We start from the raw sequence: 26,405 nt of genomic DNA, 5'->3' as shown, positions 1-26,405 counted from the left end.
ACCCATACACAGCAAGAGCCGTGCTCTGGGAGGCACAGTTAAATCTCGTGACAGGCCAGCACAGCGTCACAGCCATTTGAGAGACGGTTAAGTTCAGGCACACAGGGCCACAGCTACAAAAGCGCCCACGTGCCTGGTCCAAATTCCCAGCGAGTTTGAGGTGGAGCTGGGAATAAAACCCAGGAGTCATGACGCTCTCACCGCTCTAGCCCCTACGTAACGCTGCTCCTGTTGCATGGAGAAAAAAACAAAACTGGTCAGCTCCACTTCTCAGCTTACTGGGGAGAGGCCCTGAATCATCAGGTCCCAGTTCTAGAACAGGTGGTGCATTTATGTAGGGTCAGGCCCTGGAAAGGGGGAGAGAGGAAAGGGGCCCACAATGAAGTGATGGGCAGACAGATGATGTGTAGAGACAGGGGATGAGACAGGCTTCCAAATGGAGAAAATAAAAATGACAAACCCCTCTCGAAGGACCCCCAAAATCGTCTCAATACCCACGTACCTTCTGAAACAGACCCTTCTGCAGGATCCTCGGTGGTGCAAATTTCCCTGTTGCCTTTGTCTGTCGGTGACAGGTTTTCCCATCCAGAGAGTTTCAGGAACACAAACGTTTCACTAGTAAAAAGGCTTCCAAAGCCCCACTGTTCTGTACTGGATCCCTTCAGATTCTGACCTCATTACACAGAACAATGACTCATCCTCCTCCGCATTCACATTTCTAACAAAAAACAAACAAACATCTCTTCTGCTCAAAGCTGGATTGAGCCCTAGACCTGATTTTATTTTAGGAAGGGGAAGGAGAATCTAGTGGCTAAAGCACGGGACTAAGGAGAGCTGGGTTTTATTCTCAGCTGTGTAACAGGACAAAGCAAGCTCTTGGGCAAGTCCTGCAGTTTGTCCCTCAGTTTCCCTATACATATAATGGGGACAGTAGCATTGTCCTACCTCACAGGGGTGTTGTGAAGTTCAGTCCACTGCATTTGTAAAAAGCCTTGAGAAACTCACCAGGAAGGTGCCAGGGAGAAGGGCAAAGTGAAACTCTCTTGACAGACCACCCCATGCAGCAAGAGAAGAATGGCACCTTGTAACAGAAAACGAGAGAGCCGGCCATAAGCACTGCATTCACAAGCAGTGGGTCCAAAAACAGACCTTTCCTTTCGTGGGGAATGTTGACATTTCAAAATTAGTTTCCGGATCGGAACAAAAAACTGAAATGTCAGCATGTCTGGTCAAAACTAAACAAGCCAACGTGGCGAAACCAAAAGTGTTCCTTTGGCATGTCACTTTCAATGAAAAATGTGGCTTCCATTTCTCTCAATCGAAAAATCAAAAACAAATCTAGAAAAAAAATCACCGTTTTTCTGCAAACAAGTCAATTTTGACAAAACGCACACTTTGCAGTGGGAACAAAACTTTTCCCGTGAAAAATATCAACTAACTGCAGTCATTGATGCTTCAGAAGGAAGTCAACTCACATCTGCCACATGGCTTCCCCCCTGCCACGGTGCGCTCACGCATCCATAAAGCAACTCTGTCAGTGGCGGAAAAACTCCCTCTCGACCCTCTGCAAATGATTATACACCTCTTTCCCTGAAACCATAAACACTGATTACCTTATTATCTTAGCATGAACAGCTGCAAATGCTATTATCGGTTGACATTATCAAGCCTTTATTTATTTTAATGCTGTCCCATTGATTGCGATACTGACATCCTACTGAGGTAACTACACACAGCATAAAGAAATGCCTCCTCTCTTGCTTTCTGTTTGCTGCTTTTTAAAGTCCCTTGAACAATTTCTTACCTTGTAACTATTTACAGGGTTGGTTAATGATGGGTAACACACACTTACTCTGGGTGGCTCTCTGTCCCCCTCTAGGGGAGGACTGCAGAAATGGGAACCTGCTACAGCCTTGAGCTAACAGAGCTTAAAGTCTTTTAGCTCAGACAAAGGCTGAGTTTTAAGTCCTGGGTTTGATTCCCCCTGCCAATCACCCAAGCAGGTGTCATGCTACATATGTAGTGAAAATTTTTGCGATAGCTGGAAAATCTTGAAACCAGAAAGTGGTAGACAGATTGAAAACATCCTTATTTCAGCACATGAAGGGAAGCTGATAAATGTAACAGGAGGGCTACAAGAAACCCAGAAGGAGGCAACTGTTTCTATGCTCTGCTTTTTGAAGAGCCGTAGTCTGTTAGGTGTATCATAGCACCAACAGGCAGGCATCAGTCAGGACTGATCCCCCCGCACTGTGCAGGGTGCTGTACACACACACAGGAACTTGAAACCTAATCAAAGCCTAGATGAGGTCACCGACTATCAAAGGCCAAGAGCACCCTCTCCTGCAGAGAAAAACAGGAGGATGAGGCTCTTCTTCCAGAAACACACCGCCACATCATCCCCGTTAGGGAACAAGGTTCACATCCAACCCCTGAAGAAGAGCACATCAGGGCACACCTCAAACCAAACACATGCCCAGGGATCTGTGGGAAGCCAGGACCATCTATGTGAGGGCTCTATGCCTCCATCCTGGCTCCATGATCTATGGTGCCCGTTCCTTTACAGCTGCTCCCACAGGGACTCCCAGGACCCTTACCAAGCCAGCACATCTTCTTTTCTAATTCCTGTTCAGATGACAGAGGAGTGTCACATCCCCAATCCCATCCCCACCCCCTCTTCCACTTGCCCTGACCAGTGTCCACCTTGTCCCCAAGACCATGTGGAGAAGCCTCCAGAGGGTCCAGGGTTAGGGAGAGGGTCAGACAGGTCTCAGGAGATACCTGAGCCTCCTTCCATCAGCAGTAGGGAGAGCTACACGAGCACAGTATGAATCAAGGGAGCAAGCGCTGGCCCAACAGGAGAGAAGCAGCAGTGTGTGTGTGTGTGGGGGGGGAGGATAACAGTAATGAACTATGCACATAAGTGAACAATGTGCACAACTCCATCGTTCAGCCCCATTCACACCTCTGCCTAATTCTAATAATGGGTCAAGCGCAGGTTACAATCCTTGCTCCGATCACTGCTCCCTCTCTGGCTGGGGGCAGGTCTCTTACCCTTCCTCGTTCTATTTCCCACTCTGACAAATAATGCTTACCTACCTCATCGGGTGCTGGAAGGAGTAAAGAACGTTTGCAAGGTGCTCTGGATACTACCAACACGCAGGATGTGCTAAAGATGGTAATTACTGCTCCCAAGGGGGTTGAAATCCATTTGAGAAACGCTGCCGTTTTATTCGCCTGCAGCTACAGCTGCAGAGAAACCCTGGCTGCCTTTCGTTTACTTCTCGAGCTGGGCACTAGCATCATATTATCAATGAGCTGTGCACAGCCTTTGCATCCTCACTGTGCATATCGTTACGGCCCTTGTTCAAGGATTCAGTGGCTGCTTCCCACAGTCATTGCAAACAACAGGACTTCAGGCAATGCTTGAAAGATCCTTGCAGGAAAGACGCTAGTTTCACCAGAGATCACCCAGGTTTATTAAGGCAGACTCACTTTAATGGCTGCTCAGTTATATCATGTGTGATACATTCACTCCAGTGCATATGAGTTATCCCACGGTAATCCTGAACAGAATTACAAAGCTCTCTATTCCCGACCATTTTTAATGTTGTATACAGTGTCTTTCCCAAATGATAAAGGAAAGTTATATTTTACCCCTTTCAAATGGTGACATGTTTAAGAGCTGGCTGTCCAGACGATATCTGAAAATGAACTAGTATGATTTCTAAAACGATTTAATTATCTGCTGGACCACTTTAGAAAGCCCAATATGCAAAAAGAAAACCCCATTTATCACATCCTGTCATCAGTGAAATGATCTCCAATACAGTCCCCTAACAGCTGGGCACCTGAATGAAGTTCATGTCTCAATTAAAAAACTTGACATTCCCAGAGCCAAATCTAAGTCAGCTGAGTGTTTTTTGTCCTCAGCTGCACCAGCATAGAAAGCAAAGCATGCATCTTATGTAGGGAATCCCACACATTAATCAACAAAGAGGAGCCTGTCTTGGATCATCAACTGCATTATCTTTTTACGGCTGGATGAAAGAGGGGAATTTATCATCTTCATACAAGATAAAAATCACTGACCCGTGCAGTTATAGTGGAGGGCAACTTCCAAATAGCTTTTACTGAACACAACCATCCTTTGCTCTCTCTCTCTCCCCCCAGTGGCTGACATATTCCCGCAAGTAACCTCCCTTCTCTCATTTGATTGATCATTTCCAAAGGAATACAGCACTCAGGCATTAGATATTGAAAGAGTTGTTTTGATGAGATTGTGTTAAGGTGCGTTGTTTCCATTCGGCCCTAGTTAGGCTGCCAAATTTCCTTGAACCGATACAAAATAGTCAGGGGTGAATATCACTCCCTGAATCTTTCTTCTGTCCAGCCCAACTCTGGAGCAAACAGGCCCATATAAAAAGTGGAGTTTGCCCCCAATTAAAAAAACTCCTGTGTCAAGGACCCTTTCCAATGAGTAATTTCAGTCGCCTCTGGCCCAGATGCTGTGCAAATCAGACACTATGCTTTATCAGGGTCCCATCGAGGTCTCAGTTCTCTTCCAAGTCCACTCTGCTCAAGCTCTGCTATAACGGCCATGTACTTAAACTCATTAGGTCTGTGGTTGAAGGTCTCCACTAATCCATAGGTCTCTGGACGATCTGTCGCATAGAAAAGCTGCACCTGATTGGCTATGCACTGAGCTTCGGGGACATTCTGTAAGGTTTAAAAAAGAAAAGAAAGAAAAAAAGAACTTATCAAAATAGCGCAAATAGCAATTCTGGCATGAAAGTAAGTTCGCCTTTCAAAAAAGCTCTGCGGTTGCTGAAAAGCTGCAAACAGATCCCTCTTCAGTCTGCTTCTGTTGCCTTAGCAAGCTTCCTACTCAGCTCCTAACTCTATTCAAAGTTCACATTTTTCAAAGTTCTCCACAAGCCTGATCCATCTTGTCATTGACCTACTTACCTCTGTGTTGCTCCTACTAACTTCATCTCCTTATAGCTACGCATTTCAGGAACCACAGCTCCACCACCCCTCTCATGCTCCCCTCCCTCCAAGACTCTGAACGCCTTAACTTTCCCCTCTGCTCCTTGTCAGACTTCCTGCGTAAAAGTTTTCAGTAATACTCTGTATTAAACACAGCTAGGCAAAGAACTCAGAACAAAGTTCTGAACAACACAGTTTTTATAGCAGTATAAAATTCTGTCAGTTAGGGGTGAGATTTTATTTTGTAGACATAGTTATACCAGTACAACTGCTAATGTGGACAGAGTTATACTGGTATAAAGGTGCTTTATACTGGTATGGCTTATTCCTAGGGTGGCCACACTCAGTCAACCAGACATTCAGGTACTTCAGGGAATGGTATAGTCCTGCCTGCCCACCATGACCTCGCATGCATGGTGTGTGGGAGGTCACTCCACACGGTGCATTCAAGGTCACGGCAGAGGGGTGGAGTGGCACGCTCTTAAAGACGGTGCCCTCATCCAATACCAGACACAACTATGTCCGGTTTTGATCCAATATTAGACAGAGGACAAATCAGCCCAAATGAGGACGGTCTGTTTCAAAGCCAGACAAGTGGCCTCCCTACTTATTCCCCTTCCCGTATAGGAGTAAGCGATACTGGTGTAAGGAACCTTTATATCAGCATAACAGCATCCACGCTGAAGTGTCCTACTGCTTTAACTAGACAGATATAAGTTAGAGTGGTTCAATTCTGTGTGCAGACATGGCCCAAAGAGAAGGACCAATTTCACCTGTTTGGAAAGTATAAGAGAAAAAGACCAGAATTTTCTCAGTTTTATTAATTATAGAAAATTATTCAAAATGTTCTGCTTGGGAGCAGTTCTTCACACATATCCAATAGCCAAGCTGTGCTGGTTCATTTTGATTGGACTTCTGGGTCACATGCCTCAGTTTCCTGACTGGATGAGTAACTAACAATCAGAACAGGTAATCATCAAGTAATCCATCCCATTGCTCATTCCCAGCTTCTGGCAAACAGAGGCTAGGGACACCATCCCTGTCCAACCTGACTAACAGCCATTGATGGACTTATCCTCCATGAATTTATCTAGTTCTTTTTTGAACCCTGTTATAGTCTTGGCCTTCACAACTTCCTCTGGCAAGGAGTTCCACAGGTTGACTGTGCGTTGTGTGAAAAAATACTTCCTTTTGTTTGTTTTAAACCTGCTGCCTATCAATTTCATTTGGTGACCACCTAGTTCTTGTGTTATGAGAAGGAGTAAATAACACTTTCTCATTTACTTTCTCAGTCGTGACTTTATAAACCTCTATCATATCCCCCATTAGTCATCTCTTTTCCCAGCTGAAAAGTCCCAGTCTCAATCACTCCTGATATGGCAGCCGTTCCATACCCCTATTTATTTTTATTGCCCACAGCATGGTTTCTGAATTAAAAATCCATTTTCCTTGAATATTCTCCAATTTCCACACTAACTATTTCTATGAACATTTGTGACCCAGGAACTTCTTGGTGCCGACAGAGGACACACGGGGCACACAGAGTTTTACAGTGATCCCCTGTGTCAGATGTATGCATAATAATTCACTAAAGGGTGGCATTGGAGGTCTCTACCGAGATCCGGTAGCCCACTAGACATCATAATCACTGTGAAATGTGTGTACAGATAATATTTAAGGAGTTCTATGTCTATACTGAAAATTATTTTCTTAAGGCAGGTAACCAGGATGTGACACGTCCCCAACAGGTTCCTTTCACAGCAAGAGATAACAGACTGTTATCTCTCTGTCTGGTCATATGTGTAGTGGGTACTGTATGTCTTACAACGGTTGCTTGTTTGTATAGTGAGCAAAATGCTAATAAAGAGATTGTGAAATGTTCAAGAGAGGATATTTACAAGAAAAAATAAACAGCAGCAGGGGATCCTGTGCACAAGTAAAGACAGTGGAATGAGGATGTAAAATTAGTTTATAGAAACATTACAGAAAGCAGAGAGATGAAACAAATTTGTTTAAAAATTCATACAAACATTCACTAAAAGGTTTTTATTTTGAGTATTTGCCTCACTCTAGTATTAAGATAGAATATACTTATATATAATATATAATTCACAGACAAAACTTTGGTGATGGAGTTAAAATTGGAAATTATCAACAACAGAACATTGGGGTGATTGAAAATAAACTAACATTGGAGGAAAAGAAAACGTGCATAACAGTAAAATGTCACACTTTGTTTTGCCAATGTGTGGAAATGCAGAATTAAGGTATCTACATTCATAGATTTTAAGACCAGAAGGGACCATTAGATTATTTAGTCTGACACAGCACAGACCATAGAATTTCATCCAGTTACCTCAGCACTGAATCCAATAACTGTGTTTGACTAAAGTACATCTATCAGAAAGGCGTCCAATATTGATCTGACCACTTTATGAGATGGAGAATCCATCACTTCCTTTGGCAGATTGTTCCAAACAACATGAAACGACCTTAAACTCTCACCCTTTAACAGCCCATCCTCTAATAAAACATTCTGCACGCGTGCTAGTCATGTTATTGGCAACATGAGTCCCATAAGCTCATTACATGTCCTATGAGAGCTATCCAAGTGGCAGTACATCCTCACTCAGGGGAGGTACGGGAAGGCACAAAGAAAATCCACTGCAGGCTTAAAAAAAGGGCCTCCTGATTTGTCCATCAGTGATAACTTTAAAAAGTGTGTTTTAACATTGCTGGGGAGTGCCAACTTTTTATTATTATTCTTTAAATCCCCTTCCCTAAAAAAGAGAAACAGAGGCTCCAAAATTCTGCACTTTTCTAAATTATCCTTCTGAATTATGCTACCGTCAAGAATGGGGGGCGGGGGGGAATTAGACGTGGCATAAAATACAATCACTAGACACCCAGTCTGCAGACTTCGGGAATTTTTCTGCTGTTCCCTAGATTAATTATTCAATGGATAGCTGTAGATATCAGATCTTAGAAGAACACTAAGGAAACAATATGAGATTCTCTTACCAGGAAACTGGAGTCCATTTCGGCTGTCATTAGCACTATTCCCTTTTCCTTCTGAAGTTCAGGATAATGGTACAAGATCAACTGGCTAGAGGCAGTTTCACCTCGGGTCTGCAGGAGATAAGAGAGAGACTTAACAGTGCCCTAGATTTATTGCATATTTAATAGTCTGCTAATAAAGAATCTGAATATCAACTGAGTGCATAGACTCACTCATTCAGAGTCTCCCCACTGTCCTCCTAGCAAGGTCAAGGAGACGCCATTTTAATTAAGAGTCAATTATTTGCATTTCTGTGTGTCTGTAGCCAACAGTAAGTCACAGATTAAGGCCAGAAGGGACTATCAGATCATCTAATCTGACTTCCTGTATAGCAGAGACCATTAAATTTCACCCAGTTACCCCTGGATTGAGCCCAATAACTTGTGTTCAGCTACAGCATAACTTCCAGAAGGCCCCCAGTCCTGATTTGAAGACAGCAAGAGATGAAGAATCCACCACTTTCCTTGGTAGTTTGTTTCTACGGTTCATCACTCTCACTGATAAAAATGTGTGCCTCGTTTATCATCTGAATTTGCTGGCTTCAGCTTCTAGCCATTGGTTTGTGTTCTGCCTTCCTCAGCTAGATTAAAGAGCCCGGAGTACCAGGTATTTTCTCCCTGTGAAAGCCTGTATATCTTGTACTCAAGCCATCTCTCAGTTGTCCTTCTGATAAACTAAACAGATTGAGCTCTTTAAATCACCCACGGTGAGACATTTTCTCCAGCCTATGAATCGTTTTCTCTCTCTCTTCTGCCTCCTCTCCAATTTTTCAACATCCTTTTTAAAACGTGGACCCTATTCCTTTAGTCAGGCTTGGTTTCACCAATACCATGTGCAGAGGTAAAATCCTTTCCCTGAACACCTCCTCATTACTCCCGTTTACACATCCAAGGATCTCATTAGCCCTTTTTGCCACAGCATCGCACTGGGAACTCATGGTGAATTGCTTGTCCACTATGACCCCTACATCCTTTTCAGGTCACTGCTTTCCAAGACACAGTCCCCATTCTGTAGATATGGCCTGTATTCACTGTTTCTAGATATATATCTTTGCAAATGGCTGTATTAAAGACATTTGTTTGAATGGGTCCATCTTACCAAATGATCCAAATGCCTCTGTACGACTACCCTGCCCTCCTCATTATTTACCACTCCCCCAATCTGCGTGTCATCTACAAATTTTATCAGTATTTACTTCTAGACCACTGATGAAAATGTCAGGCCTAGAACCGCTGCCTTCAGAGCCCCACTAAAAACATCACCATTTGATGACGATTCCTCACTGAAAACCACTTTTTGACATTTGCAGTCAGCCGGTCTTAATCCATGTAATGTGTGCCTTACTGATGCTGTACGGTGCTAATTTTCAAATCAGACCGTCATGGGGTAGCGAGTCAAATGCCTTACAAAAGTCTATTACGTCTACTAAGTTATCGTTATCAACCACACTTGGAATCGCCTCGAAGAATGAAATCAGGTGCGTTTGACAAGACCTATTTTCCTTTCAACCATGTTGACTGACATTAATTATATTCCCATCCTTTAATTGAAACTGGCACAACATTAGCTCTCACCCAGTCTTCTGAATTTCCCTGGTATTCCAAGTTTTATTAAAATTTAACATCAGAGGACTAGAGATCTCATCAGCCAGCTCTTTCATTACTCTTGGGTGCAAGCTATCTGGGCCTGCTGATTTAAAAATATGCATCCGTAGTAGATGTAACATCCTCAGTCACTAATGGACTAGAAAGTACTTCATCATCCTCATGTGATAGGAGTACATTATCCTGCTTTGTTACAAATACAGACCAGAAATATTTAACGAGCACTTCTGCCTTTTCTGCACCATTAACAGTTTTACCATCTACATCTAGTAATGGGCGTCTCCCATTGCTGTGATTTCTTTTGTTCCCAACATGTTTAAAACCTCCTTCTCATTGTCCTTAGCCCTGTCAGCCATTTTTCTCTGATATTTTTAGCTTCCTTGATCAATTTTCTACCCTTCAGACTTTCTAATGTATATTGACTGCTTTCCCCACCCCCCTTTTCCATTTGTTATATATTGCCTTTTTAATTCTAATTGCCGCCTTCACTTCACCACTGAACCACGATTGGCTTTTGGGCAAAAATGTCCATTTTATTGATTGTGGAATCATGGCTTTTTGGCTATCTAATAAACTCTTCTTACATAACTCTCAATTTTCATATTTTTCTGTCTAAATTTTTCCCCCTCAATCAATTTCTCTGATAATTTGCCTCATCTTTGGAAAATTAGCCCTTTTAAAGCACCACGTTAAATATATTACTGGTTGGGATTTTCCTTTGTTTGCCCAATTTGAATGCAATCAAGTCATGATCACTGGTCCCTAGGCAATGACCAGCTTCCAGTCCACTGATTCATTCATCTTTATAAAAAGAAAAGGAGGACTTGTGGCACCTTAGAGACTAACAAATTTATTTGAGCATAAGCTTTCGTGAGCTACAGCTCACGTCATCGGATCAAGTGAGCTGTAGCTCACAAAAGCTTAATGTTCAAATAAATTTTAGTCTCTAAGGTGCCACAAGTCCTCCTTTTCTTTTTGCAGATACAGACTAACACGGCTGCTACTCTGAAACCATTCATCTTTATGTGTCACAATTAAGTCCAAAACAGAGTTACCTCACGCTTGGGACAACACCTTTTGTGTTAGAAAAGGTTTATTCTAGATGATAATTTAAGTACATAATATATAGGTGTCAAACTAATCATAGAGAGGAGAAATTAGAAAGCCTGTCTAAAACGAACAAGAATAACTATGCTGGTATACAACAAAATTAAATTATAGAGGAGTTAGAAGCCAAGGTCTTTATAGACATTTTATTTATGACTCAAACATTTTCATAAGGCAGTAAATACAGAACCACGGAAATGCTAGAGAACTGCTTAATATCCCTATATTAAATTATAGGACTCCGCTGAAGGGTCCACATATCTATTTCATCAAATTTGTAAACTTCACTATGGAATCATCAGAACTGGCACCATTTCTATTATTTGAGAGTCAGTGGCATAGTGCCAAAATTGAGAAAACAACAACAGTGACAATTTCCATGTCTATGGTACTACTTTAGGTCGGATGTGATGAATTTACGGACTCCAATGCTGCAAATGGTCAAAATATAATCATTCAATTTGATGTTTATATAGCACATTTCATGCTCAAGGATCCCACGATTGTTTAGAAACCAAAACCAGGAAACATTTCATCCACTAAAGAAATGAAGCTTCCTCTGGGGTCAACGACATCAACTGTTTTACAGCACACATCACTCTATTTCAACTGAGAATCAGAAGGGAATACCTTATCCAATTAAAAATGGAGAGGCCATTTATAGTGTCAGCGTCTGAATGACCAATCAGGATTAGCTTCTCTATTCTTGCAAGAGGTACCAAGGAACGTTTAGTGGCTGTAAACCGTCAGCTCTTTGGTTGCAAGTCCGAAAATATGGCACTTCCAGCAGTGCAGTACCACCCTGCAGCATGGGTTGGAGATAATGATTCTGATCTCCTTTGTAAAGTGCTTCCAGATCTCCTGATGAAAAGCACTATCTAAGAGCTAGGGACTATTATAATTATTATTGTCAGAATAAGGAGTAATGGTCTCAAGTTGCAGTGGGGGAGTTCTAGGTTGGATATTAGGAAAAACTTTTTCACAAGGAGGGTGGTGAAGCTCTGGAATGGGTTACCTAGGGAGGTGGTGGAATCTCCATCCTTAGAGGTTTTTAAGGTCAGGTTTGACAAAGCCCTGGCTGGGATGATTTAGCTGGGGACTGGTCCTGCTTTGAACAGGGGGTTGGACTAGATGACCTCCTGAGGTCCCTTTCAACTCTGATATTCCAGGATTATTGCACCACCACCATAAGAGTGCATGGTGCTTTACTCACAAACCCAGTGCTGTCCTCCGTGTTGAGGAGTTTACAATCTAAGCTAGACAAAGGTCAGTGAGTGATGATAAACTGAAAAGGTCACAAGAGAAGCTTACGTTAAGTATATTGTTGGCCCTGTGGTTCTCCCCACACTTTTTTATTTAACTTGTTTATTAATATATTTCAAAGGTTAAAGGGAACAAAATAAGGCAAGATGGCAGAAGTGGTGGAGGGAAAAGCCAAACTGGAAAGCAAATGAAAAAGAAGCAACTCAGAAAAGACTTGAAGGAAGAGTGAGGCGGCTTAGCACACTGGGTCTCAGGGGTGTTTTGCTAATAGATGAACCTAAAGAAAGCTTGTGGGAGGCAATGAACAAGGGATTATCAAGTTCTGATTCAGAGGAATGAATGTCACAAACTGAATCTTGGAGTCTCCCATCCATGTATTGAGCCAGTCCGAGCCTGCCTAGCTTGCCGAATCTGAAGACTGTAACATGTGGACATGTAACTTGCAAATCAGAGAAAAATCCCATGCACGGATTTTTAAAAGGTTGGGATGATTTTCTGGACTCATATGCACCGGCTAAGAGAAGAGCAGTCAAATACTTCATGCATAAACTGATTGCTGGTGGGTGTGTGAAAGGAAACCTTGCTTAATTGAGTAGACAGACTATGAACAGGTAGGGTAAGGCTGCAAAACACTAGAGCAGTTGTTTGATCTAGTATGGCAAATCAAATGGAACAAAAACCGTTAGGGCCTAACAAACATCTGAGACGATTACAACCTCTTTCATTTACAACACCAAGAAGAAATACACTACCACCGAACTAGAATGCCTCATTTGAAATCATGCACCAGTCCTGTACATGCTGCATGACATGGAGCTGGAGGAAACCATGCAAACTATTGCCTGGTTTTGTAGTTTTGTTTAAAGATACCTCTGTGTCTTGACGTCACTCAGAGTTGAATACAGCTGGAGTCTCAAACCTAACCCTGGAGAGTAATACAAGAAAATACACCCACCTGAATGTTTATAAGCGCGGTGAAGTGCAGTTCTGTCCCTGACCACTGCCCCACAAAAAACTCATAGCCTTCTTTCCTTGGCAAAGCACACAGGAACTGCGGAGAAAAAGACAGTCAGCATTATATGTGCTCCCCGCCCACGTCAGCGTAAATGGGCACCCCACTGCACGAAATGGGACCTAACTGGCAACCTTGTTAGGAGTCACAGCGGGGAGTTGGTTACGGAGACAGAGCTTGCGGCTTTTCTGTGCTGGGGCTGGAGTGCAGGGTATGTGTAGCTACAGTGAAAAATAGGCTGTGCCCACGTTGTGGTGTGTAGCTACACACCGCACTGAAAGGGAGCTGATAGAGCGTTTCCCTGCTGCCAGCCTCCTCCCGGAGCCTTTCCCCACCACCAGGAAAGCCTTCCCGATGGGGAGGAAAACACACAAAGGCTTGGGTCGAGCCTTACTAGCAGGGCAGCGTAGGGAAGTCTGCACTGCTGCTTCTTGTTTACTACCTGCTTTGTGGAGAGAGGGGGCATCCATCTTCCAGGCAGACAACACGCCAGCTTCACATTTCCTAGTAGATAGTTTTAGAAGCTCAGATTTAAAAGACTCATGACCCTAAACTTTACTGTGTTCTCAGAATCGCTTGATTCACTGCCACGGGAGGGACTCCTGGAGGATGTTCAGTAACAGTGTTTTGAGACATTTAAAACCGGACAGTGAACAGTATGGTACAGGAACTCTTCACTTAAAGTCGTCCCGGTTAACGTTGTTTCGTTGCTGATCAATTAGAGAACATGCTTGTCTAAAGTTGTGCAATGCTCCCTTATAATGTCCTTTGGCAGCTGCCTGCTTTGTCCACTGCTTGCAGGAAGAGCAGCCCTTTGGAAGTAGCTGGTGGGGGCTTGGAATCAGGGTGGACCAGCAGCCCCCCTATCAGCTCCCCACTCCCTAAGGTCCCTGTGCAGCAGTCGCCCAGCAGGCTATCAATTGCCAGCAGTTCAGCTGTCCCTCCCCTCACTGCCATGTGCTGCTCCTGCCCTCTGCCTTGGAGCTGCTCCCCGAGTCTCCTGCTTGCTGGGGGTGGGGGGTGGGGGAAGACAGGGGAGCTAATGTCAGGGTGTCCCCCTCCCCCCGCCTCCCCGCTTACCCCTTCTCCATAGAGCAGGGGGACACAGGACAGGGCTCAGGACAGAGGGAGCTTCCTGGCAGCAGTTGCTGCAGTCTCAGCTTGCTGATTAACTTAACAAGGCAGTGTACTTAAGAGTGGGGTCAGTGTACTTAAAGGGGAAATGCGCATCTCTCTCTCTCACACACAGGGTGCGTGTCTCTGTCTGCCATGCTGTCTCCCCTCCCTCCATTCGTGCGGCCTTGTAGAGCGTGAGGCTACATTAACAACGAGTTAACCTTTGAGGACTCAGCCAATTGCTAATTCATCATTTAGCAGTAAGGCATTCCCTGGGAAATACCCCACCCTCTGACTCCTCCACCTCAACCAAGCTTACCAATCATCATCGCTGTGTACAGTATTAAATTGTTTGTTTAAAACTTATACTGTGTATATGTGCGTGTATATATAGTCTTTTGTCTGGCAAAAAAAAAATTCCCTGGAACCTAACCCCCACATTTACATTAATTCTTATGGAGAAATTGGATTCGCTTAACATCACTTTGCTTAAAGTCGTATTTTTCAGGAACATAACTACAACGTTAAGTGAGCAGTTACTGTACAATGAGACGGTGGCCTAGCACTCCCGACATTCTTGCCCTTCTCCCCAGATGCTGCAATGAGGGATTAAAGTCACAAAAGGTCAGTCAGGGACGAGGAGAGGCGAACAGCTTTCACATTTGTTTAGTTTTTCTAACTCTGTCCCACAGCAACTTGAAAGCAACTTCTCTCTGGAGATTTCTGGTCTATTTGGCTTTATAGGCTTCAGTGTTGCATCTGTAACACTATCACATACAAAGAGAAAGGATGACATGGGACCTGAAAGAGAAGTGACACACCAGACAATGTGCTGATGCACAGGGTTCTCGCTGTAGCATACAAAGCTCGCTTCTCCACAGAGCCGCATGCAGGCGATTTAACAACATGACACCTAGTACGGTGAATGCGAGGCATGTAGCTAAATCTCCATCATAAAACTAAGCTTGAGAGACTGCTTGGTTGTAGAACTCCTTGCCTGTTATGCCCATACTGAAATGTTTGACAGATATGAGCATCCTGCTGTCTTTAACTGACCGCTAAAACAAATACTTGATCAAATGGCTTTTACAATCAAGTTACGACAATCTGAATAACAAAAGGTCAAAAGTTTATAAACTTCTACTCTAACTTCTATGTAGAAGAAATCCATTAAAGCTGTATATGCATGTAGTATCTATCACACTTACTGATGGACAATTCTGGGCCCGCTTCCATATTACATCGAACGTCTCTGCCTTTGGAGATGAAACAAGATCATTTAATTAACTTTCACAACATGAAAATAATGGATACACAGTTATCACTCTGTCACTCCATTAACCTTTATACGGTTCAACCTGCATATACAGTCGGTCTCAAATATGTAAATATTAACAATTAAGCAAGTCAGGCTGCCTTAATTGGTAAGGTTTGCAGAAATGAGCGAATGGAAAGTTATAGTTAGCTCTTAATTTTCTAAGTATCATCAGCACCCTTTCTAGACAATGCAGTCCCTAGAAGACAGTAACAAACTCTTGGAATTCAAAGCTTTTATCTCTTGAAAAATGTCTACGCTTCAGACTTATACTTTTTTTTCTCCAATATAGTTCCACGGAGTGCATGGTGGTGCTTTATACACAAGCAAACAGGCAGGTTGCTGACCCATAGGAACTTACACTATAGATTCTCTTCTGCTCTTTATTACAGTACAAGCCAGATTATCATTCAAGTGAGTCGTACATCATATTTATCTTATTAAGTTATATTGTTCCCCACAAACATGCGAGTTCCACCATGCTGCACACATGCCTTTCCTGCATAACAATGTAATTTCGTTCAAGTGTTCCCCAATATCCCCTCCCTGCTGTTTTCTTTGCCCCTTTGCTGTATCATATGCTAATACAGATTATAAAATATTCAGGGCAGGAGAAATGTGCTGTTCAACTGTACTATGAATAGAGCTCTGCGCTGATACAAAATTTGTATCTGCACCCGATCCACAAAAATGATCCGTGGATATTAAGCAGATATCCGCAGATTTGCAGGGCTTTAGATATAAAATTTGGATCCACATCCATCCGTGATCCGCAAACATGGTCTGCAGATATAAAGCGGATATCCGCGGATTTGCAGGGCTCGAACGATGAAGCTCCTAGACTCCTTTTGGACACTGTAAAGAGATAATTCAGCATCCAGCCAAGTAAAACTGCAGGCTACTGAAATGCAGCTGCTTCCTTAAACAACATGCACCATGCATTGCTCCCCTACTTATACAAGATCTGGTTTATACTGAAGTTTTAGAACCATCCACAACCTCTCAGATAAATAGGGGGTGCAATATATAACAAAAAGATTGTTTCTCTTCTGAGATCTACTCAGCTTTAATTGGAGACACATCTTATTGCCAATAATAGCAATCTCTTTAAGTATATATATTTTATATTACCCACAAACATTATGTTAAAAGGACATTAAGGTTGCAAAGTCAAGCAGTCAAAAGTTAGGAAATGCCAGAATTCAGGTTGCTTGTGCAACCTTAATTTGACCCTCTTGCACATAGGCATGATCCAGTCTTTCATTACAGGATCATAAACGATTTTTTCCACGGGACCTCTGCCTCATCCAGTGCACAGGATGGACGGTGCTCAAGGAATGAGCAACTATGATTAAGGTTAAGATTTTGTCACAGTTGTTTTTAGTAAAAGTCATGGACAGATCACGGGCAATAAACAAAAATTCATGGGAGCCCGTGACCTGTCCATGACTTTACTAAAAACAACTGTGACAAAATCTAACCCGGCGTGCAGGGCTAGGTAGGGGGGAATGACAGCAGGAGTCCCATGGTGGGGAGAGGGGGGTGGGGGGGGAACACTGACAAACTGAGCCCCCCACCATTGGGGGGGGGCAAAGCCCCGGCTCCAGCACCCATGGAGGGGGGGACGCACAGCCCCTGCTCCAGAGCTGGCTGCAGCTGCGGGGCAGGGGCACACAGTCCCAGCTCCAACCCCAGCCACAAGTGCACAGCCCTGACTGCTGCCGCGGGGAGGGAGTGGTGCATGACCCTGGGAAGCTGTCAGGGGAGCACACGGCCCCTGCTGCAACCATGGCCATGGAGCAGGGGCCCTGGCTGCAGCCCCCACCGCAAGCCACGGGGCAGAGGTGCATGGCCCTGGCTGCAGCCCCCACAGCAAGCCGCTGACAGCTGAAGCTGAAGAAGTCATGGAAGTCACGGAATCCGTGACTGCCATGACCTCCGTGGCTAAATCGCAGCCTTAGCTATGATGAACTGAGAATTATCTATATTATATTTTATGAATATGATACATGCCTCTGTGTTTGTTTATGGTGGGTTACTTGCTATGGAGTAAGATCAAAAGGGGTTGTTAAAAAAACCAAGCAGGAAAGGTAAAACACTGGCCCAGATAAGGAGTCCCCCCCTCCAAAACACAACAGCCAGGTTTATAGCTGTGATGGGAAGAGAGATCAAATCAAACAATAAGCCATTTCCAGACCAAGGGCCTAGAAAAGAAAGACAGGCTGGCTGAATGAATTGGGAGACAGGCAGGCAGGCTGAATGAATTGGGAGAGGCTGCTCATGGGGTGTCACTGAAAAGCTGGGATTGTCTAAGACTGCAGTTAGTTGAGGTGTAAATCTACCCTGCAGCAGCCTGACACACACTAACTGTCCAAATGGATCCAGCTGCCGCACACGAAAAGTTCCACAGTGCGCTTTGATCTGCCCTGCTTCGAAACAAGGATTTTTACCGAATTTGGGCATATTTTCTTGGGGACACACAAAACTCACCCTGGACACAAAAGCCACCTTACTACCAATTTTCAAGTCTTTACTCCAAAGCATGCGGCACTAGAGAAAAGGTCGCCAGAACTGTTTAACATGGGAAAAGCTATATATTTTCCCCTAGGCTCATTCTTGGCAATGGATAAACCATTCTGGCTGAAATTTTTCGGAACTATTCTGGTCTAACAGACCACTGGCTCAACACTGCTATGAGAGAGACCTGGGTGTGATCCCAGTGCTGCAGAAAGGAGATTGACACCACAGGCATTACTGATTCTGAAAGTCAACAATTGGGAAAGTATGAAGACTATGCATTTCATATACACAAGGGGCCTTCTCCAAAGACCACTGAGGTCAACGGAAGCCTAAGAAGCTTGACTTTCAAATTACTGATCTTACATGCAGAATTATGGCTGGTCAGCTTAGGAAGGAGACTGGGGTTGGAAACTTTACTTTCATTAAGTGATTGTTGTTACAAGCAACAGACACCTAGAGGAAAGGAAGCTTGTATTGCAAAGCTTTTTATGCTGACCTCCCTGGTGTACATTTTGTTAAAGTAACTACTTACAGGAATAACCGCATAAACTGTATCTTTTGCAGAAAAATACTGCTTCCAGATCTGTAAGAAAGGAGGGAAGCCATATATGATTAACACCATAAACAAGCATCTAGCATTTAATATTAAACACCTTTAAAAGTATTCATTTATCAACTAATCTTCGTTTGTAAGTACATCAGGGCAGGGGGAATTTTTCCATATATTTTTGAAAGCTGTAATTTCAAGTTCCAATACTATTAGTATCAAATAATACATATTTCAACCAGACAACTGCCATAAACAATGGGGTCAGATTGGGTGGCCCACAGTTTAGTGATGGTGAGAAATGCTTCAGACCATGTGACTTTTCACAAACACAGAATTCAAGCAAAAGATTATTTCTAAGTAAGGAATGTACAAGACCCTTCCCATCAGAAGATAGTACTTATATTTTTAATGATTCTCTGTATTTGCATCGTGTTTTGCTTCTGAGAATTTCAAAACATTTGATTCTTTTCATTATGCATGCAGGGAAAGTGATTTATACGACCAGCTCAAAGTCACTAATAAAGTCAGTGACAGAAATACAACCCACACTCTCAAAACTCTTTTCTAACTGCTAAACACTGCCTCCCTCTAATCCTTGATACTTAATCAGAATCTTCAGAAGGGCCTTTAACAAATGAAATCTTGAAGTGTGGTGCAGCCCTAGAGACATTTGTGCACACAAGGTACCCTATTATATACCATTGCCTCACAATCTGATGACCAAACAGAAAAACTCTGCTTGAGTTTGGCTGCTTCAGATATGTAGAATGGAAGCAGATTTTAAAAAACAAAAAGAGGAAAATAAATCTCAGTGGAATGCCCACAACTGTACCAGGAAAACCACCTTTCATCTTACTGTTGTTAATAAACATTCACTTCCCTCCCCTCCTCCTCAGCGTTGTTAGCGCTAGCCAGGGCTGTCAGCTCTTCTGAAGAACCGCAGAATAGGTGTAGCCCCGGCGACATTAGCTTCCTGCAAGATGTCCTACCAACATGCTTCAACTCTGACTGCAGCTGGTGAACAGACAATTCTGTCGCCACGCTTCTCCAATTGTTGGGACACTGCCAGTTGCACAGACGGCAACTGTTGACTGATCAGGTCGAGATATAAACTGCTGATCTACCCAAAGGCGAAAGGTCCTATGTCACGTTACCTAACCCCGAGACAACTTTCATTTTTGTTTCTATTTAATTTTTTTTTTTAATGTTTGGCTGAAAGAGATGCCTTTATTTTCACAATTCTTCTTAGTACACATTCCAACCTCACACGTAAAATACTAATAAGTGAATTCCAGAATGACAATTAACATTTAATTGTAAAATTTCCATGTAAATGTATCACCTGTTTTATTTCCTCTGGTGTTTTCTCTTTCACCATTTCAACATTAAGTATTGAATCAAGTGTCTGCAACAGAAAGCACAAAGAAGTCACTATGAAGGCAATTCACTGGTACGTTACACAGGACAAATGCAGGCTGCAGAAAGTTCAGAAATGACATCTCATTTAAACCATACCCTGGTACACTTAATTGTCCAAAAAAAAAAAAAGGTAAGTCATAAGATAGACCTACAATGAAAAGAAAAGGAAATATATACTGAGCTAAATAACAGAATCCATAAGGATACAAGTTGGTTCCAGGAATCTAACTGCAACAGGACCCATGTGCTCGTAATATGTTTTGTGACCTTTTCCCTTTCAACTATTACCTGCATGTGCTCTGTTAGTAGCTTTCACAATTTTAAACAAGGAGATTGCTGGCACTGAAATATTAACCACAATACAGTCCCTCTGCAGCATCTCCTCTGATGGAACTAGGAGAGGCATCAATAAGCTCTAAAGGGAGCTTAATTTTTTGTATCAATTTCTGTGTGCACTCAAGTCTGATCCCCAGAATAGCACAGATTTCCAATATTTCACAGAGACAAGGATAGGAATGGAACCCTCTGAACTATTCTGGGATTTTAAGACTATTCCAGTACTAAAAAAACCTCCTAAAATGAGATACAACACAAGGAATTTTGGATTCCTGCATCCCACACAACAACTGGCCTACGGATAATGCAGTGTTTAAAATTAATCTCCATGCACACCACAGCCAGATGTGGAGGTCCATGTTATCTTACCTTATCTTTTGTGAATCCTTCCTTTGATGCTTTTGTGCCCAAGGTTTCTGCCTAAAATTAAAAATAAGCCTTCAAAGTTTGTTTTCATGTTATTTATACTGCCATATCCAGCAAGCATAATAGGCCCATTGACAAAACCTTTCAAGCACGTGCCCTGTGAGTGGAAGTGAAGAAACCAAAGGACATACCTATGTAGTTAGTAACCTTGGTTGTTAAAGGGGCATTGACAAGGTCTAAAATTAGACCTACAGGCTTTCTTTAACATGAGGTCATACCCACGGCATTGTTCCTCTGCTCTGTTCTTGAAGCACATTGGGGTATTACAAATAAACAAGAACAACAGAAATTAGCAAAGGAAATATCAGTTAAGACGACATGCCCACCCTTGTAGCTAATGAAGGATTGCCCATTGCTTCAAAACCTTGTCTCTTTTAAAGAGCCTCAAACAATGGAGATTCCAGCACTTCTCATGGCCCTTGTCTACACACTGTTCACAGCAGATGGCTGCCTGTATTCGTCAGCAACCGTCTCCACCTTAACTGGTACAGAAAATTATTTAACTTCTCGTGTGGACAGGCCAAAACTAGTTTCAATACCTTTAAAGCAAGCAAGTATATTCCAGATCTAGTAAAACAAGATTTCAAATCATGCTCACTGTAACAGTGGTGAAAATGAACCTGGAGAAACTAGTATCAGGGGGCAGCCGTGTTAGTCTGTATCCACAAAAACAACAAGGAGTCCGGTGGCACCTCAAAGACTAACAGATTTATTTGAGCATAAGCTTTCGTGGGTGAAAACCCCACTTCTTCAGATGCATGGAATGAAAATAATTCCTCTCTCTTCTTGGTGTTAACAACTTCAAATACTTATAGGAAGTTAAGTCTTCCTTTAGTCCCTGCCTAGCCAAGCTATAGGTAGTTTTTTTTATGAGCTGACCCAGCAAGGTATGTGAGCATAAATGGTCTCATTTACTTTAACAGGACTATTGACATATATCCTACTTAGGGCCTACATCTTTCCACACAGCTCAGTCCCTCCAGCCTCTTAATCAACCAGTGGAGGATTTCCACAGTTCTCAGACCTGAACTCCTGTACACGTCCATGCAACTCAAGCTCATAAAAATGTGAAGTCCTAATGGGATGCACCCAATGTGTGAATGAGCACAACTTCAGCACCCTACGTGTGATGATGGTGGTGGGTCACCTGGTGGAGCAGTCCTGTAATTGGCAGTGCACTTGAAGGGAATACACTCAATACACCAGTCTAGACTGGGTAGGTGGTGCACTGATACTTCACACAAAGAAAAACACTGTAGAAAAATTAACTCTGCATTAGTCTTCATGCCCACCAAGAGAAGATGGTGTCCCTGCAACATTCTAGCAGTGTCTCTGGAAGGGAATAAGTAGTAAAGATGCTTAAAATGCAATTAACTTAGATAAAATACTGGATCAGGACAAGTAAACATCAACAATAGGAGTACATTAATGTAGATTATTAATTACAAAATCAATATGCAACTGCCTAATCACTCCATTTTATTAATTGTTCAGCATTAAGTTGGGAAACGTCAGAGGCTCTCTAAAGACCCATTCCAGATCCAATACTATTCAATAGTTTGTTTCATTCATAAAAAGAGAATGAAGGTGAGAGAATATGTCAACCAAGTTGGACCTCATGGATCTGGGACTGATCACAAACACTTTGAATAAGATTCAAACACAGCATTTACTAGCAATATCACCATTTGGGGCAAGCACCTGTCTTGCATATCTTCAGTGAGCCTTGTACTTTCAGGCACCATATAAATAGCAAACAGGAACATTTTTAATTCCAGACAGTAATTCCCATTCCAGGATTACAGCTGTAAAAGATGACATTTTGAAGCTAATTTGAACATGATACTGAACGAAGTTAACAACTGGTCTTGCCTTTTCTTCCATATATCTGATAAATTCCATTTGCTTGGAATGTCCCACTGGCTGCTTTTTCACTTCACTTCGTTTCTCCATGCGGGATTCAAAAACACCTGGATTGGATCTGAAACAAAACTGAGACTATTACTACATTTTGGCTACTACCATTCTGGCATTTTAAAGGTTTCAGAGTAACAGCCGTGTTAGTCTGTATTCGCAAAAAGAAAAGGAGGACTTGTGGCACCTTAGAGACTAACCAATTTATTAGAGCATAAGCTTTCGTGAGCTACAGCTCACTTCATCAGATGCATATCGTGGAAACTGCAGCAGACTTTATATATACACAAAGAATATGAACCAATACCTCCTCCCACCCCACTGTCCTGCTGGTAATAGCTTATCTAAAGTGATCATCAGGTGGGCCATTTCCAGCACAAATCCAGGTTTTCTCACCCTCCACCCCCCCACACAAATTCACTCTCCTGCTGGTGATAGCCCATCCAAAGTGACAACTCTTTACACAATGTGCATGACAATCAAGTTGGGCTATTTCCTGCACAAATCCAGGTTTTCTCACATCCCCCCCACCCCCATACACACACAAACGTGTGGGGGGGTGGAGGGTGAGAAAACCTGGATTTGTGCTGGAAATGGCCCACCTGATGATCACTTTAGATAAGCTATTACCAGCAGGACAGTGGGGTGGGAGGAGGTATTGGTTCATATTCTCTGTGTATATATAAAGTCTGCTGCAGTTTCCACGATATGCATCTGATGAAGTGAGCTGTAGCTCACGAAAGCTTATGCTCTAATAAATTGGTTAGTCTCTAAGGTGCCACAAGTACTCCTTTTCTTTTGGCATTTTAAAACTTGACTTTCCGTAGCACAGATTTCTATTCTCAGTGTTTCTAGTTAAAGCCCTGCAAATCTGCAGATATCCAGTTTATATCAGCAGACTGTGTTTGTGGATCCCGGATTGGATGTGTAATATCTAGACCTTTGAGAAAACCATGTCCCAGACTACGTTCTGGAGGGTCCCATCTACCGCACCCCAGAGCTCTCCACAGCTCCCTCCTCGTTCCCCCTGCAGTGCCCCATTCCCGTCAGAGCCCCAAGCCCTCACTGCCCCCCAAACTCTGAAGGCTTTATCTGCTTCCAGGAGACCCAAACTCTGGGCCTCTCCCAGCACCCCTGACCCCCAAGTCCCACCAAGCACCAGCCCCCCCCTTTCCATTCCCCCTGCTCCCAATGCTGTCAGAACCCCAATACCTGAGGACTCCAGCCCCAACTCCCGAGGGTGCTCCCTCCACCCGGGCAGCTCCCCATCCCCCAGGAGTGTCCGCTCCCCTCAATGGCCCGGGGGGAGCCCCCTCCATCCCAGTGACCCCCCCATCCCCCTGGGCAGCCCCCCCTCCATCCCAGTGACCCCCCCATCCCGGTGACCCGCCCCATCCCCCTGGGCTGCCCCCCCTCCATCCCGGTGACCCCCCCCACCCCCCTGGGCTGCCCCCCCTCCATCCCGGTGACCCCCCCATCCCCCTGGGCTGCCCCCCCTCCATCCCGGTGACCCCCCCATCCCCCTGGGCTGCCCCCCCTCCATCCCGGTGACCCCCCCCATCCCCCTGGGCTGCCCCCCCTCCATCCCGGTGACCCCCCCACCCCCCTGGGCTGCCCCCCCTCGGCGGCCCCCTCCATCCCAGTGACCCCCCTCCCCCGCGGCCCCCCCGCGGCCCCGCACCTGCGCAGCGCCTGGATCTTGTCCCGGTACCGCCCGTAGAAGGGGTTCTCCTCCAGGCCGGGCCCGCCCCCCGCGGCCGGGCCCCGCGGCACCGCCAGCAGCCGGGCCGGCGGGGAGAGCAGGCCCAGGGGCCGCAGCACGGCCCGGCTGCGCAGCGCCAGCGCCCCCCGGTACAGGCCGGAGACCTGCTGCAGAGCCCCCGCCATCGGCTCCCCCCCGGCGCCCCACATGCGGCGGCTCCGCCCGCGAACCCCGCCGGCTCCGCCGCGCTGCCCGCGCCAGGGTTCCGGGCACCAAAGGTTCCGGGAGGGGCGGGGGGAGTTGACAAGGGGAGGGGAAGGTGGGGTGAAGTGTGTGTGTGGGGGCGTGGGGGGGGAGGATTAGGGGCTGGAAGGGGGAGAACTGCATTATGCAGCACATGGGAAGCCCAGAGCTTAGGCACCCATTAGCCAGGATGGGCAGGGATGGGGTCCCTAGTCCCTGTTTGCCAGAAGCTGGGAATGGGCGACAGGGGAGGGACCCCTGGATGATCCCTGTTCTGTTCGTTCCCTCTGGGGCACCTGGGCGCTGGCCACTGTCGGAAGACAGGACACTGGGCTGGCTGGGCCCTTGGTCTGACCGAGTAGGGCCGTTCTTATGTCTCTAGGGGTATGTCTACACTACGAAATTAGGTCGAATTTATAGAAGTCGGTTTTTTAGAAATCGGTTTTATATATTCAAGTGTGTGTGTCCCCACAGAAAATGCTCTAAGTGCATTAAGTGCATTAACTCGGCGGAGCGCTTCCACAGTACCGAGGCAAGCATCGACTTCCGGAGCGTTGCACTGTGGGTAGCTATCCCACAGTTCCCGCAGTCTGTGCTGCCCATTGGAATTCTGGGTTGAGATCCCAATGCCTGATGGGGCTAAAACATTGTCGCGGGTGGTTCTGGGTACATATCGTCAGGCCCCCGTTCCCTCCCTCCCCCCGTGAAAGCAAGGGCAGACAATCATTTCGCGCCTTTTTTCCTGAGTTACCTGTGCAGACGCCATACCACGGCAAGCATGGAGCCCGCTCAGGTAACCGTCACCCTATGTCTCCTGGGTGCTGGCAGACGCGGTACGGCATTGCTACACAGTAGCAGCAACCCCTTGCCTTGTGGCAGCAGACGGTACAGTACGACTGGTAGCCGTCATCGTCATGTCTGAGGTGCTCCTGGTCGCCTCTGTGAGGTCGATCAGGAGCGCCTGGGCAGACATGGGCGCAGGGACTAAATTTGGAGTGACTTGAGCAGGTCATTCTCTTTAGTCCTGCAGTCAGTCCTATTGAACCGTCTTATGGTGAGCGGGCAGGCGATACGGACTGCTAGCAGTCGTACTGTATCATCTTCTGCCGAGCAGCCATGAGATGTGGATGGCATGCAGTCCTTCTGCACCGTCTGCTGCCAGCCAAAGATGTAAAAGATAGATGGAGTGGATCAAAACAAGAAATAGACCAGATTTGCTTCCTCCCCTCCCCTGTCTAGGGGACTCATTCTTCTAGATCACACTGCAGTCACTTACAGAGAAGGTGCAGCGAGGTAAATCTAGCCATGTATCAATCAGAGGCCAGGCTAACCTTCTTGTTCCAATAACGACAATAACTTAGGTGCACCATTTCTTATTGGAACCCTCCGTGAAGTCCTGCCTGAAATACTCCTTGATGTAAAGCCACCCCCTTTGTTGATTTTAGCTCCCTGAAGCCAACCCTGTAAGCGCCCCTCCCAGCGTCAGAGCAATGGCAAACAATCGGGCATCTGAGAGTGCTGTCCAGAGCACTCACAATGGAGCACTCTGATGGGGCTAAAACATTGTCGCGGGTGGTTCTGGGTACGTGTCGTCAGGCCCCCGTTCCCTCCCTCCCTCCGTGAAAGCAAGGGCAGACAATCGTTTCGCGCCTTTTTTCATGAGTTACCTGTGCAGACACCATACCACGGCAAGCATGGAGCCAGCTCAGGTAACCGTCACCCTATGTCTCCTGGGTGCTGGCAGACGCGGTACGGCTTTGCTGCACAGTAGCGGCAACCCATTGCCTTCTGGCAGCAGATGGTGCAATACGACTGGTAGTCGTCCTCGTCG

At 44.9% G+C, this 26,405-nt stretch overlaps 1 protein-coding gene across 1 annotated transcript; it reads right to left on the bottom strand.

The window, feature by feature from the left end:
• Positions 1-3,476: 3,476 nt before the first annotated feature.
• On the bottom strand, positions 3,477-24,606 carry ATPAF1 (ATP synthase mitochondrial F1 complex assembly factor 1). The gene is made up of 9 exons (XM_073357811.2): positions 24,311-24,606; positions 22,588-22,696; positions 20,659-20,709; positions 19,877-19,939; positions 18,517-18,567; positions 15,358-15,405; positions 12,977-13,072; positions 8,011-8,118; positions 3,477-4,719 (listed from the first exon to the last, which is right to left on the bottom strand). Exons 1-9 carry the CDS (start codon positions 24,538-24,540, stop codon positions 4,525-4,527), a joined length of 951 nt encoding a protein of 316 aa, XP_073213912.1. The 5' UTR covers positions 24,541-24,606; the 3' UTR covers positions 3,477-4,524.
• Positions 24,607-26,405: the final 1,799 nt, after the last annotated feature.

Source organism: Lepidochelys kempii, chromosome 8 (genome assembly GCF_965140285.1).
Source record: "Lepidochelys kempii isolate rLepKem1 chromosome 8, rLepKem1.hap1, whole genome shotgun sequence".
Taxonomy (NCBI): Eukaryota; Metazoa; Chordata; order Testudines; family Cheloniidae; genus Lepidochelys; species Lepidochelys kempii.
The sequence above is the reverse complement of the archived record's forward strand: the minus strand, read 5'-3'. Positions and strand labels throughout refer to the sequence as shown.

Bases quoted from the DNA above. Each gene is read 5' to 3' on its own strand.
- ATPAF1 (XM_073357811.2), bottom strand. From the start codon at position 24,540: ATGTGGGGCGCCGGGGGGGAGCCGATGGCGGGGGCTCTGCAGCAGGTC. The intron at 19,940-20,658 runs GTAAGATAACAT...TTTCTGTTGCAG, and splicing joins AAGGATTCACAAAAGATAAG to ACACTTGATTCAATACTTAA. The intron at 8,119-12,976 runs GTGGGTGTATTT...TATCTCCTGCAG, and splicing joins CCGCGCTTATAAACATTCAG to ACCCGAGGTGAAACTGCCTC.